The sequence below is a fragment of the Lampris incognitus genome, chromosome 17 (genome assembly GCF_029633865.1).
Source record: "Lampris incognitus isolate fLamInc1 chromosome 17, fLamInc1.hap2, whole genome shotgun sequence".
Classification (NCBI taxonomy): Eukaryota; Metazoa; Chordata; class Actinopteri; order Lampriformes; family Lampridae; genus Lampris; species Lampris incognitus.
This window is the reverse complement of record NC_079227.1, coordinates 30,339,965-30,355,088: the sequence shown is the minus strand read 5'-3', so window position 1 is coordinate 30,355,088 and position 15,124 is coordinate 30,339,965. Positions and strand designations below refer to the sequence as shown.

Below are 15,124 nucleotides of genomic sequence, written 5' to 3'. Positions count from 1 at the left end.
GAATTATATCATTTATCTTTTATATATATATATATATATATATATACACATACATACACACATATATATATATATATATATATTCTGCACCTCTTTTTCCCCCCACTTTGAATTCATAGAAGAAAAAGAAAGAAAAAAAATGAAACATCTAAGGGTCGGCCATTGTATCATGGTAAAATCCACGCATGGTCAACTCAGTGACATCTAACAACAATAGTGTTGTTCATTGTGTGTGTGTGTGTGTGTGTATGTGTGTGTGTGTGTGTGAAGGGGGGGGGGTCGCACAAGGTTGGGACAAATCTGAAGGAGGGAGGGGGGAGTTTTGCATACAAACACGCTGCATTAAATCAGATTACACAGTTGAGCCATCTCCAAACTCTGAAATTGATTCATCCGCGTCCTTCCTCTTACCCCTGTCGAGCAATGTGAGGAGGAGGACTTATTGGGGGGCTGGGAGTTGGGGGGTGGGGGGTGGGGTGTGTGGTGTGGTGGTGGCGGGGCTGGGGGACTCCTCACTTGCCTCGTCTTCCTCACCGGGATGGATGTCCTTCTCCACTGTCTCTGTGTCCGTCTGTCTGTCCGTCCGTCCAGCTGCACCCGTGCTAGCAGAGGGTGGAGAGTAGGGCAGGGCAGGGCAGGGCAGGGAGGATGGAGTCCAGCAGATAATAAGGGGATTGCGATTGATGCTTTTTTTTTTCTTTTTCTTTTTTTGTGTTTTTTTTTTTTTTTAGATTTTTTTGTGTGTTTTTTTTTGTGTGGAGGTCCTCCCTCCCTCCTGTGGCAGTTGTGGCAGTTCAGTCCCCCAGGATGACTTTAACAAAACTCGCCACGTCAGTCTCTTTGGCCTCGTGGGAAGTGAAGAAGGGATGTTGCTACGGAGGAGAACGGCGTTGTCATTCGGGGCACATAACGGACAAGCACACTTTCTGACAGAGGCGTACACCGGACTTTTGCCAGTGCAGTACTCTGGGGTCTGTCGTCGTACAGCACAGTGCAGCGAGTACACGGCACACGTGGTCTATGTGTGATAAGCAACTTGGCATCGGGCGAGCGCAGTGGACGCCCAGCCGCAGAGAATGAATGGGATTACACTGCCCTCCAGTGGTCAACAGGCGGTATTACAAGAGGGCCTCAGCACAACCATGCACCTCTTGGAAGTATTAATACATATTACGCCCCACTGTGTGCAACAAATGAAAGAAAAGGGGAGAAGAAAAAAAAAAGGAGTGATAGAGAGAGAATACTCACCATGAGTTCTGTGTAGTTTGGCCGCTCTTTGGAATTCTTCTTTAAGCTGGGTAAGCAAACAGCATCAAAACCCGTTACTTCAGAATAAATGTGATTGATATTTCAACCGGCTTGATAAATTTGAGAGTCTCTCCTCTCAAAACAGACTTGAAATTAAGTCATTATTTTGTCCCGTTACTCCACAGGGGCCCTATTACTCCGAAGCAGGACGATTACGGACTGGCGGGGAGAAGAGACAAATTGCCGTTAGTGGCTCAACACTCATTTCTCATCTCATTTTGCTGCAGGAACACGTTAACGCTGGAGGACAACACCGACTGTTTGGCTTGTGCAAAGAATTATATAACAGATCGATGTCCCTTTGTGCATGTGTGTATGTGTGTGTGTGTGTAGCTTTTTACCACACCTTTTACAATGTTTACACACACACACACATTGCATACAAAACATTAAAGAGGTCTTATCAAATTAATTCATCAGTGCTCGTCGATACTCAGCGTCCTGTACGAATCCTTTTCAGACGAGGACACGCAACCTGGCGGTCAGGAGGGCGGAAACCTGTCTGGCAAGAGCTTTGTGTAGTATTACTACCGTGTAATGATGACACAACGCATCTGACATCCTCTCTCACACACGCACACACACACACACACACACACACAGACGGCCTCGCTCTCTTGGCGGCGGTTTGGACGAGACGTAACAGGTTGGTGAAAATACAGATTCAGACACATTCCTGCGAGGGCTCGTGAACCCTGGCACGCCGCATCACATTCTGTCCAGGTCAGAACAGGCTCTTGGCCACTAAACAACAACAACAATGAAAGAATGTTATAATGAACTTGATCTGATGACGGGGGAAAACCTGACTCGAACTCCTCGCGCGCTGGAATTGATCAACTTCTCTCCCCCCCCCCCCCCTTCCGGGGTTTATTGTGGCTCTGTGACGGGGTCGCGGCGGCCTGGGCTGCGGCGTCCTGTGAGGAGGCCCGGAGAGCTGCCCGTCTGGAGGGGCCTCCGTACGGCGGAGCCTGGCGTAGCCAGCACTCGGATGTTGCATCGAATGGCGTTTTTGAAGTGATGCGGGTGAGCGAAATGCGAAGGAGGTTAAAAAGAAAAGAAAAAGGCCTACCACTGGGAGGTGAAGTCCACAAATTCGGGGGAGAATTGGTCGGCAGGAAGCTGGGGCGATGGTTCTTCCACCACCTGCTTCAGCTGCTGGAAGGGCGTGCCCCATGAGTCATACGGGAAGCGCAGGATGGCCAGCTCAATCTGACACGGGACAACACAATATAGACACGGGACAACACAATATGGACAGGCTCGTGTTAAGAAGGGGGTTTCTGACACTTTTCCAGGTTACTTACACATCCGCATGTTTCTTTAGCCATCAACCGAGTGAAAGTAGGCTTTACCACCCCCCATTTACCATCCTTGCTATAGTAAAGGGCATTGGGGCTTATGGTTTATTTTTTAAACTTTATATGATAAATAACGAGGACCAATGTGAGCAACATAATGGACAGCTGTGGATTCTTCAGGTTACGCTGATTTGCACCACGGCAGCAAACAAACGCTGACAAAATCCTCCTTTAAAGAAGTGAACTAATGGCCCGTCTGATGGAACGATGACACACTTTGTTAGAGGATCCATCCATCTATCTATCTATCTATCTATCTATCTATCTATCTATCTATCTATCTATCTATCTATCTATCTATCTATCTATCTATCTACATAGCCATCTATCTATCTACATAGCCATCTATCTATCTACATAGCCATCTATCTATCTACATAGCCATCTATCTATCTACATAGCCATCTATCTATCTACATAGCCATCTACATAGCCATCTATCTATCTATCTATCTATCTATCTATCTATCTATCTATCTATCTATCTATCTATCTATCTATCTATCTATCTATCTCTCCACATAGCCATCTATCTATCTATCTATCTATCTATCTATCTATCTATCTATCTATCTATCTATCTATCTATCTATCTATCTATCTACATAGCCATCTATCTATCTACATAGCCATCTATCTATCTACATAGCCATCTATCTATCTACATAGCCATCTATCTATCTACATAGCCATCTATCTATCTACATAGCCATCTACATAGCCATCTATCTATCTATCTATCTATCTATCTATCTATCTATCTATCTATCTCTCCACATAGCCATCTATCTATCTATCTATCTATCTATCTATCTATCTATCTATCTATCTATCTATCTATCTATCTCCACATAGCCATCTATCTATCTATCTATCTATCTATCTATCTATCTATCTATCTATCTATCTATCTATCTATCTATCTATCTATCTATCTATCTATCTATCTATCTATCTATCTATCTATCTATCTATCTATCTATCTACATAGCCATCTATCTATCTATCTATCTATCTACATAGCCATCTATCTATCTATCTATCTACATAGCCATCTATCATCTATCTATCTACATAGCCATCTATCTATCTATCTATCTACATAGCCATCTATCTATCTATCTATCTATCTATCTATCTATCTATCTATCTATCTATCTATCTATCTATCTATCTATCTATCTATCTATCTATCTATCTATCTATCTATCTATCTATCTATCTATCTACATAGCCATCTATCTATCTACATAGCCATCTATCTATCTATCTATCTATCTATCTACATAGCCATCTATCTATCTATCTATCTATCTATCTACATAGCCATCTATCTATCTATCTATCTATCTACATAGCCATCTATCTATCTATCTATCTATCTATCTATCTATCTATCTATCTATCTATCTATCTATCTATCTATCTATCTATCTATCTATCTATCTATCTATCTACATAGCCATCTATCTACATAGCCATCTATCTACATAGCCATCTATCTACATAGCCATCTATCTATCTATCTACATAGCCATCTATCTACATAGCCATCTATCTATCTATCTATCTATCTATCTATCTATCTATCTATCTATCTATCTATCTATCTATCTATCTATCTATCTATCTATCTATCTCTCCACATAGCTATCTCTCTCTCTCTCTATCTATATCAATAATCTGATACCATCAGAATGACAGCTATTTTGAACCATACATCTCTCTACATCTACTCTGATCTGCAAAGGCCTACCTGCTTACAGAACCGCTAAATTACAACAAGAAAAAAGAAAAAGTTTAAAATAAAAGAAAGAAATAAAACAGACCACCGATGCCAGAAAGTTCTTCACTTTAAGTTGGAAATGATCAAATGAACAAGCCATGAATTTTTAACAACTTTTCATGAAACGTGTGTGCGGCACGTCTTATAAAACCGTCGCCCGCTGAGGACCGGGCTCCCCGGCACCGTGACTCCTCGCTACGCGTCCAGGTTTGCAATACGCTCCGCAGTAATGAAGGACGTCTGATCACTCGAGATTCATAAGACAAAATAACGACTACCACCCCGTGACACGAGAACGTGTGCCGAACTCGGCGTGACCCGTTTCCCAGAACAGATTTCATCGGCGGCTCGTAAGACGCGGCGTCAGAGGAAAGTGACTTACCATCGTGATTCCTAAACTCCAGATGTCGGACTTCACGTTGTAGCCCTTCTGATTCGTCTCCGGGTTAATCCTCTCCGGCTGGGGGGCAGAGGGGCAGTGAAGATGATGTCAGTCAACAGGGTGGTCGCCAAGGACAACACACACACCTTCCTGTCATCCTTACCATCTCACTCACACACACACACACACACACACCACTTGGTCCCGAGTGCTGCCAGGGCCCTAAAAAGCCACCGAGAAGCGGTGTGGACACGGTCTCTTTGGGAACACGGCAGTTAAAGTCTAACAGGGGCCATTAATGATGCCACAGAGCCGAACCTGCTGTCTGATCCACCGGGGAGCATAAAAACCACAAGCAACCTGCTCGTGGTTTTTTATTTATTTTTTAATCTTTATTTATTTATTTATTGTGCTCAGGATTAAATCAAAGCCAAAGTTTGATAAAAAAAAAACCCTGATCTAATAACCGGTGGGTCATAGTAAGTTTCTGTATTAAATTTCATTAGCTTTCCCATTGATAGTCAGGAACAACTAATGCAGGCCATCCATGCAGAGAATCTGAACCCTTCTGATTTTATTCTTCACATTATTCGAGACCATAAAAAGTAACAAACCCTGGTATAAGCCGTAAAACATAAACGTTGTTCGGTCACAGCCAAGTTTCTTTGTTTAAAACCCATGTTTGTTTTTTTTCCTCCTATGTCCTCATTACCAAACACCCTGACTTACCGCCATGTAGGGTTTGCAGCCGGCGTCCATCGTCTTGGCTACCGAGTCCACCAGGTATCCGCTGATCCCGAAGTCGCACATCTTCACCTGGCCCTGCGTGTTGATCAGCACGTTGGACGGCTTCACGTCTGCACGAGGACACAGAGATTTCATCCCCGTCCGGTCAGGGTCTGGTTTTTCTTATGCATGTACCATTAACAGTTTCTGACCCCCCCCCCCCCCCTCCCACAGGGCATCTGGGAATGATAATAAGCAACTGGCTAATGCGGCCTTATTTTCTGATTTCCCCCCCTTTTTCTCCTCAATTGTACCCAGCCAATTACCCCACTCTTGGAGGGCTGCAGACTACCACATGCCTCCTCCGATACATGCGGAGTCACCAGCCGCTTCTTTTCACCTGACAGTGAGGAATTTCACCAGGGGGACGTAGCGCGTGGGAGGACCACGCTATTCCCCCCCAGTCCCCCCCCCGAACAGGCGCCCCGACCGACAGAGGAGGCACTAGTGCAGCGACCAGGACACACACCCACATCCTGCTTCCCACGCGCAGACACGGCCAATTGTGTCTGTAGGGACACCTGACCAAGCCGGAGGTAACACGGGGATTCGAACTGGCGATCCCTGTGTTGGTAGGCAACGGACTAGACCGCCACGCCACCGTGACGCCCACTGACACGGCCGTTTTAACACCGAGTATAATAACGCTGCGGCCGACGGCGAGGCCCGGCTGTGGGACTTTATTATAGGGGAGCTTCGATCTCCCCAAATGGACATTTAAGGCAGTAAGAGCCGCTCGGTGGTCATTGCTGGGATCCACTGTGGTTCTGGACAACCCAACTCGTATACATAATGACACTGGGCTGTGATGGGTGGCAGGCATACATGTAATGAGAGGTCCCAGTCAGTGCTGATTTGACTCTTACCTCTGTGTATGACTTGCAGATTGCTGTGCAGGTGCTCCAGAGCTTTTACTATCTGTAATCACAAGACCCATTAGGTGTATCGGTAAGTCTGCTAATGGTTTCTCATGTACCTCCAAGCATGTCGTTTCTAGCTAGCAGCTCTTCCTGGTGACACTTGTGCCGCCAGCGTTAACAGTAAGAAGCTAACCGACTGACAGCTGACGGGGGTTTACCCACCGAGACGGCCATCTTGCCCAAGATGTCCTCGAGGATGGTCATCCCCTTCTCTTTCACCTGCTTGTAGAACTTATCCAGAGAGGTGTCCATGAGCTCCATACAGATCCACACATCGCCCTGCAGACAGCGGGGGAAGGGGGGGGGCAGAAGGTTGGAGGGGTGGCGGGGCGAGGGTGGGGAAAGACAGGTTGAGGGCATGGGAAATGCAATTAATTCGGAGAGATACTGGCACACCAGCACTGCGGCAACATTCCTGAAAGCAGGATCAACTAACAGGAAGGTCCGGATATTTCCAACGTGACTCAGAGAGCGGGGATATCCTGCGGAGCGACTCACTCCTGAAGGAAGTGCACTGCATCCGCACCATAATGAGGATTTATTTATTTATTTATTTATTTATCTGTCGTTTGGTTTATCCCTGCAACACAAAGGTGGCAGCGAGCTCCTCTTACACTTGATTTGACAAATTTGCCTGTTTGTGCGAAAATTTGGAATTGCGCCTATCCTGTTTGTATCACAAACTGGGCCAGTGTGACCCACAGAGGAAACGTCCCACGTTTGTTTTGACTCTACTTTAACCACACGGATCTCAATGTCACGACCGCTCCGAGTCCTCTCCCCGTTAAGGAGAAACCAAACCCGGGGAAATCTCCCATTACCGAGCCAGCTCGGATGATAATGAGCCAACTATGGCTGGGAATCAGCAGGTACCTCCCCATTTTTTTTGGGGGGAGGGGGGGGATTTCCCCCTCTTTTTCACCCCGGTTGTACCCGTCCAACTACCCCACTCTTCCAAGCCGTCCCGGTCGCTGCTCCACCCCCTCTGCTGAGCCGGGGAGGGCTGCAGACTACCACATGCCTCCTCCCATACATGTGGGGTCGCCAGCCGCTTCTTTTCACCTGACAGTGAGGAGTTTCACCAGGGGGACGTAGCGTATGGGAGGATCACGCTATTCCCCCCCAGGTCCCCCTCCCCCCTGAACAGGAGCCCCGACTGACCAGAGGAGGCGCTAGTGCGGTGACCAAGACACACACCCACATCCGGCTTCCCACCCGCAGACACAAACAATTATGTGTCTGTTGGGACGCCCGACCAGGCCGGAGGTAAGACAGGGATTCACCTCCAGATATTTATATTACATCATTATTTTTGGTGCCTATTCGGTATATATTTTGCAATTTTTTGAAATATCACTATATTACAAATATTGCGATTTGATTTGACAAGTTTTGAGGCTCCGTTTCCTCTTATCCATCCCCTCTTCGGGAAAATGTACTGCAAAATACATCTAGTTTAAATTCTATCTAATACAAAAGCTTAATACACGAGTATGCTTCCCCAAGTATACGTTCAAACCATTCAGATTCAAACATTCAGAGGTGCCGAGATCCTCATACCGAACCTCTCCAGAGCATCTGTTGTCAACATTGCGATTCAAATGCTGTGATATTGAAATCACCACAGCTTACTATTGCCACTTTGCACCGAATCCATCTTTCCCTGCATCCTTACCTTCATCTGTTCATTATATAGTGCTAAACAGGGATGCACGATATTGGCATTTTGCCGATATCTGATATGCTGATATTTTCCAATTCATTTTGGCCAATTGCCGATGCAGATACTGATATATGCACATATTTATTTCCACCTAATTGCAGGGAACATCAAGTCTCTCCTGGGCTGAACTGAAGCTGCTACTCTGACCACACGCGTGCTGCTGATCTCTATGGCCAGTCTATTTTATCTTACCTCTGTGCACGGCTACACGGCCCTCCAACAGGTACAGACTACATAGAACTATGTAAAAAATAAGAGTACAATCTGTTTAAACATCCATCCATCCATCCAGCCATCCATTATCCAAGCCGCTTATCCCAATCGGGGTCGCGGGATTGCTGGAGCATATCCCAGCAGTCATTTGGCGGCAGGTGGGGAGACACCCTGGAAAGGCTGCCAGTCCATCACAGGGCCGACACATTCCCACCTAGGGACAATTTAGTACGGCGGATTCACCTGACCTACATGTCTTTGGACTGTGGGAGGAAACCCATGCAGACACGGGGAGAACATGCAAACTCCACACAGAGGACGACCCGGGACGACCCCCAAGGCTGGACTACCCCGGGGCTCGAACCCAGGACGTTCTTGCTGTGAGGCAACCGCGCTAACCACCGTGCCGCCCCTGTTTAAACATGATTAAAATAAACACCTCACTGTACCGGAGACGATGCGAAGCAGCAATGCAACCTTGCAAGGGTTTTTTTTGCATTGCACATTTAAATAAATCGGTCAAGTCAATGTGTAGCCACGATCCAGAGGGTAAAACCTTCTAGTTAATTCAGTACCAGCTAAAGCATTTGCCACTTAACTTACCAGTTTTCCAAAGTAGCCTACTTGAAATCTCAGACAACATGGCTGACACGCAACCACATGCAGCACAGATGCGGTCATGTAACAGGTTAAAAAACCCCACTCCACCCCGCCATAGGCACCATCCCGTGGGTGCTCCGGTGCTCGAGCACCCACCGAAAAGGTTGAGCACCCGCGGGGAAGGCTCATCAAAAAATAATAAATTGAATAAATAAATAAACAAGACCGTGTGCTGGTATGGTGTAGCCTGTTATAGTTTGTAGCAGCAGTGTCGCGTTTCATTGCAGTTTGTGTGTGTGTCCGACAGGTGACAGCAGCCTGGTAAGCCCACATCACATAACGACCAAAGCAGCGCAATAAAAGTGATTTTCTAACGATCATCACTTTAGTGGTAGTCACTTAACTTGGGCACTCACGGGCAAAAACATAAATCGGCGCCGATGCGCCCTGCCTCCGTGATGCGAGGCATCCATGCCTGGTCATATCGGCATTTCAGGCCGATGCCGATGTTTCATTTTAAAGCCTTTATAATAAAGCCACGGCCCTGCCTGGAGCTGCGCCCGAAGGGGAAACACAGAGGGCGGTCTGACAGGACGCGGAAGCGGGGCAGGCTAAGCTAACTGCTAGCCCATGCAGACTGGCAGTTGATATAACCGAGGGCGGTCTGGCGGCGGCCTCGCCTAGCATTGACTGTGTTTTTGGTGTCATCGTGTGGAGTGCGGGGGGGGGGGGGTGTCGAAGGTGTCTGGCTGGGAGAGCCTGGTCTGCTGCATCCGGTGAGCCCAGGGTCCATAACCCTGCCTGGAGCTGCCGAGGAAACACCAAGGGCAGTCTGACAGGATGCGGAAGCGGGGCAGGCTAAGCTAACTGCTAGCCCATGCAGACCGGCATTTCTGACAGTCCTCCTGGTGTTCCCAATTTTGCACAGTGAATTTTTTTTGTTTTGTTGATATGCTGGATATATGTGTTTTGTAGTGTTTTTAGTTTGGATATATGTGTTCACGTAGTTCGGATATGTGTTGTTGTCTTTGTGTTGCACTGCTGTGGGCTGGGGGAACGGTATTTTGTTTCAGTTCATGCACACAGGTGCATGGGATGAAATGCTAAATAAATGTTCCTGATTCATCTGCCGATACCGATGACATGCCGGTATCGTGGTGCACCCCTGGTACTGAGGTGTGATGTAGGCTACCTCTCTGAACAGTGCTCCGTAGAAGGTGACTGTGTAGAAACAGTCCACGGTCCTCATTGAGATATCGAGGTCCATAAGCAGCCTCTTCTGCTCCTGAGTGTTCACTGTGGCCCGGATCCGCTACGAGAAGGAGAAAAAAAAACAATCGACAAGTCAGCGCTTAAAAGTGACATAACACGCCGTCTTTGACTCTGGGAAGACTTTTGAAAGCTTGCTACGAGGAGGTTTAGATTTTTGTCGACCTCGCAGAAGAACGACTTCCAAGATCTCCAATTCAACCTACGGGTAGCTTGTGCGTTTAGTTGGAATAGAATAGCGAGAGATGTAGCGTAGCTTTGGCAAACAGGTCTCTGATAATGGGTCTCTAATTGTGGCTACGCATCCCGTCTGTGTGCCGTAAATCGTTTTGTCAGGTTTTCCGGGGAATCCGACCCGTAAATCACCCGTAAATTGCCACGTAAATCATTACGTGGCAATATGTAATCTTCTTGATTGAGTGTCATTTGCATCAGTCATACAGAGGCATCAAAATTCTACCAAGACTGATCTCTCTCTCTCTCTCTCTCTCTTTCTATATATATATAAATATTTATATATATATTTTTTAAACCCCCCCCCCCCAATTGTATCCGGCCAATTACCCCACTCTTCCGAGCTGTCCCGGTCGCTGCTCGACCCCCCTCTGCCGATCCAGGGAGGGCTGCAGACTACCACATGCCTCCTCCAATCTCCAATACATGTGGAGTCGCCAGCCATTTCTTTTCACCTGACAGTGAGGAGTTTCGTCAGGGGGATGTAGCACGTGGGAGGATCACGCTATTCCCCCCAGCTCCCTCTCCTCCCTGAACAGGCGCCCTGACCGACCAGGGAAGGCGCTAGTGCAGCGACCAGGGCACATAACCCACATCTGGCTTCTCACCTGCAGACACGGCCAATTGTGTCTGTAGGGACGCCCGACCAAGCCGGAGGTAACACGGGGTTTCGAACCGGCGATCCCCATGTTGGTAGGCAATGGAATAGACCGCTATGCTACCCAGACGCCCCGAAATAACGCTTTTTCAAATATGTTGAATTCAAAGAAGAGTCTGGCGTATATGTTTCTTTCAGAGCAATCAGTAAAAAGTGACTAAGCCATAAAAATACAACGGTTTCTTGGGTAAGCAACACCTCCGGTCATCTCCCGCCCACCTTGACAGCCATGATCACACCACTGGGCACGTGTCTCATCTTGTCGACCACGCCATACGCCCCTCGGCCCAGCTCGCTGATCTGCTCCAGGTCATCTGCCTTCACCACAAAATTCTGCCCCACACAGAACGGTGGCAAGAAAAGAAAAGAAAAGAACAATTCAGCCGAGTGGCAACCGGTCAATAACGGGTGCTGTAATGACACGGGCTCACAGAGGAAATGTAAGGACAGAGATGAGGCGCTTGCTGGGTGGGTGTGTGCCCCGTTCCCATTTTGCTCAAATAAATTGTAACCTTCATCTTCTCTGCCTCCTCATCACCCCATCCACAGAGACAGTGCACACACACACACTGAGACGGGACTACATGTGAACAGGTACCGCGGCTGAGGTGAGGGTTCTGTGAACTGCGTGAACGCCAAAATAACCCAGTTTCCCTCGTAGAGTGGAAAACTGTTGAACCCCGGTTCTCTGCCTCACTCAAGAAAGCAAAATAAACAAGAACAGAAACAGCAGAAAAAAGTTACATTGAGCCCGAGCCAATTTGTAAGGGAGAAAGTGGGCATCTTTGCCAATGGAAAATTCCACTTATTTGATGAGTTTAAAATAAATATTTTTACTGCCTGATGGGCAATAAAAGGCATTCCAGTCTCCCCACAATCAGATCTCTTCAATTGGGCCGTAATGTTCACTGGGGCGTTCTTTACAACTCAGGGACCCTTTCTTAGCCAGCGTTGTTTTTTGTGTGTGTGTGGGGGGTGGGGGTGGGGGTGGGGTGAAACAGAGGGACCTCACTGAACCACACACACACACACACACACACACACACCAGGGGTTAAAAAAAATCAACCATTACACATTGTGCGAGACTCAAGCTTGAGATACAATACACAGAATACACAGTGAAGGCGGCAAAAAAACAGGAATCGAACGCTCGACTGAATGCACTGAACGCATCCCCCGATAAAAGATGAATGAATGAATAAACAGATAAAATGAATAAACATCATACCTTATCTCCGATGGTCACACAAGCCTTCGAATCCAAGTCTCTAGGGGGTCTGCAATAAGGCGAAGACATTCATGAGAGGCATGTTCCATCCAATAACGCAAATCGGAAAAGCGATTTCCGTTTGTGTATGAAAATCAAACTCGGCTTCCTGACCCCCTGGTTTCCACGCCGGGCATCACCCGGGTCTATCAATAGCCGGCCTTGGGCAGGCGAACGCCAGCCATCCCCTCATTATCCCCCGACAGGCAGCATGGATCATGTTGGCTTACAGCCTCGGTGGCTCGGTTATACTTTTGCTCGCATAAATAACACAGTAGTCTAGATGGTTATGGTGATGATGCCCGGCTCAACGGCACTACTCGACTCAGAGTGGAAAAGCTGTGGGAGACTTGAGGAGATTGGAGCACCCTGAACACAGGAAGCGCAGTTCAAAAAGGCTATCCATGCATTTACACCCAACATTACTCAGGTCAGTGTTGACGTCCCAGTGTTCAGAAGAAGATGAGGGGGCACAACTGTGAGAGGACGGCTGTGAGATACTGACATTCGCTGCCATACTGGTGTGGATACACACTTCATGCCACGCTCTGTTGGTTTGGGCAGGCTTTCCCCACAGTAATATTCAGCCCATCCGTGTTTACGGGGATATTTGTACACAGAACGACACATAAACAGTTTCTTCTCCTCACATAAGCCCTTCTTTACAGGGATATAAGCGCGTGGATTAGTGTGTGCATGCGGCCGCTGTGAAATTAAACAGTCTTCTAATTAAATAGTGAAATCAAATGGTCTTACATTGCAGCAGGAGGAGGCTGCTCAAACACCTCCTTGGAGAGCTTGAGCACCGGCTTCCTCTTACCTGATGGGGGGGCAGAAAGAAACATGTCATTAGAATCTGTACCACTCCAGACTACACACACCTGTGACGGTCTATAACTGTGATAAGTCACAAACGACATCGACACACTCTCGGACAAGGATTTGACTTGAAGCTGCGGTCCTTCAAACCTCCCCATCTCTCTGCGGCCTGAGTAAAGAGGAGACTCCTGCAGAGTACAAGACTTGAGATCCACCCGTAAGAGAACGCGTCCGAAGCAGACGGTACGTTGCGATTACTCAAGGTGGTAAATCAATCGAGTTTACCCCTGCCTGTGGTGCCCCTGGTGCCCCCCCCCACCCCCACCCCCCCACATTTACCAACCGAGAGGCGAGCACTGAAACGAACGGCGACGTGAAACAAACTCAATTTAACGGACAAAGGTCTGGGTCAAATCAGCTTAAGGGAAACTTGCCGCTCTTAATTGAGTCTTGTGAAACTTTTAACAGTGAATATAATGGGAGAGTCAACTCAGCTTCCAGCCGTGCGTGTGTGCAGGGTTTCCTATCCTGCAAGCAGGCCGGCTTTGGCTCGATTTTGAGCCTCGACAAATCCCGGTGACTGCGGCACTTCGGTAATTTGGGAGACGTCAAAATGCCGTGAAGATTTGCGAGGGTCTCCGCTCCGAGCCAACAACAGCAGCCGTCAGACACGAGAAAAAAACCCCCACCGGTGTAAGAAATGAGGCTGACTAACTCCAACGGGGACCGACCCGCCGGTGGCCTCTGCCCAAAAACGGAGGGTCAGGTGCGTTTCAGGACTAAACAGTTCGCCAACAAATCAAAAGTCGGGTCAGTTTAGCACGGCTCAGGCATGTGTGGCACAGCCCACATCTAGGATGACACTTACGGTTGGATGCAGTAAGTGACTCCAGATCCTAATTGAATGAAACAGGCGCTGGAGGCGAGAGGAATCTGTCTGGCAGCCCACGTGTGGTCGCTCCATCTGGAGGTACTGCACTGTGGGCTCGCCGGCTCGGTCCCCCTGTTAACCGGCCGCTGCAACCCTCCTCCGGGTGTGACCATAGGTGCGCGTGTGCATGCTTTTTGTGTGCGTGCATGTGTGTGTGTACATGTGCATGCATGTGTGTGTACATGTGCATGTGTGTGTGTGTGTACATGTGCATGCATGTGTGTACACGTGCATGTGTGTGCGCGTGTGCACGTGTAACCGGTTGCCTGGCCTCAGCCTCGGTATCCGGCTCAAACCCCCCCAGACCGGCTCGCAGCAGCCGAGCCTGGTCGAAGCTTGTCACAGTAAACATACACGGTTGTATGTTGTGTGCGCAGCTCTGCTTCAGCCTCTGTGCTGAGCTGTGGCGGAGGGAGGAGCGGTGGTGTGCAGATCTGCCCCCTGATTCCTCACACTGACTTATGGCTTTCCACCCCTGCCGTGCGCATTTGTGAACACGAGGGAGGACGCGAGAGAGCGCGAAAGCCTGCCTGAGACGTACACCTTTAATAACGCAGCAACATTTAAGGTCAACGCGCTTCACGGTGCACCGCCGCCCTCTGATGTCACACCCTGTTATTGACGCCACAGCCCAAGGTGTGTCTCTCCGGAGGCACGGAAACGCTCCGGCGGCTGGAATACCTTGCATTTTTAACATTACTGCAGTGTCTTAAAGCTTGTCCTGAGAAACCCCCCCCCCCCCCAAAAAAAAATCCCAGCTATACGTGCGCCGTCAAAGCGACACCTGTGAATGCGAGCCAAAACCGTCGCTCCAAACAAAGCCACGCGGGCGGGCGGGCGGCCTGCCGTGCACGGGCACGAGGGCG

At 48.1% G+C, this 15,124-nt stretch overlaps 1 protein-coding gene across 3 annotated transcripts in view; it reads right to left on the bottom strand.

Moving 5' to 3' along the window:
- Positions 1 to 301: 301 nt before the first annotated feature.
- Positions 302 to 15,124, bottom strand: part of map2k6 (mitogen-activated protein kinase kinase 6) — a 21,191-nt gene continuing 6,368 nt past the window's right edge. For 2 of the 3 annotated variants that reach the window (XM_056297060.1, XM_056297059.1), the window contains 11 exons: positions 13,265 to 13,328; positions 12,470 to 12,518; positions 11,460 to 11,573; positions 10,272 to 10,391; positions 6,706 to 6,822; positions 6,490 to 6,541; positions 5,567 to 5,694; positions 4,838 to 4,915; positions 2,381 to 2,520; positions 1,249 to 1,294; positions 302 to 872 (listed from right to left, as the gene is read on the bottom strand). In XM_056297060.1, coding sequence (XP_056153035.1) covers positions 795 to 872; positions 1,249 to 1,294; positions 2,381 to 2,520; positions 4,838 to 4,915; positions 5,567 to 5,694; positions 6,490 to 6,541; positions 6,706 to 6,822; positions 10,272 to 10,391; positions 11,460 to 11,573; positions 12,470 to 12,518; positions 13,265 to 13,328 — 986 coding nt within the window. In that variant the 3' untranslated portion in view covers positions 302 to 794. The remainder of the gene's footprint in view (positions 873 to 1,248; positions 1,295 to 2,380; positions 2,521 to 4,837; positions 4,916 to 5,566; positions 5,695 to 6,489; positions 6,542 to 6,705; positions 6,823 to 10,271; positions 10,392 to 11,459; positions 11,574 to 12,469; positions 12,519 to 13,264; positions 13,329 to 15,124) is intronic. The other variant, XM_056297061.1, reaches the window with a different exon arrangement.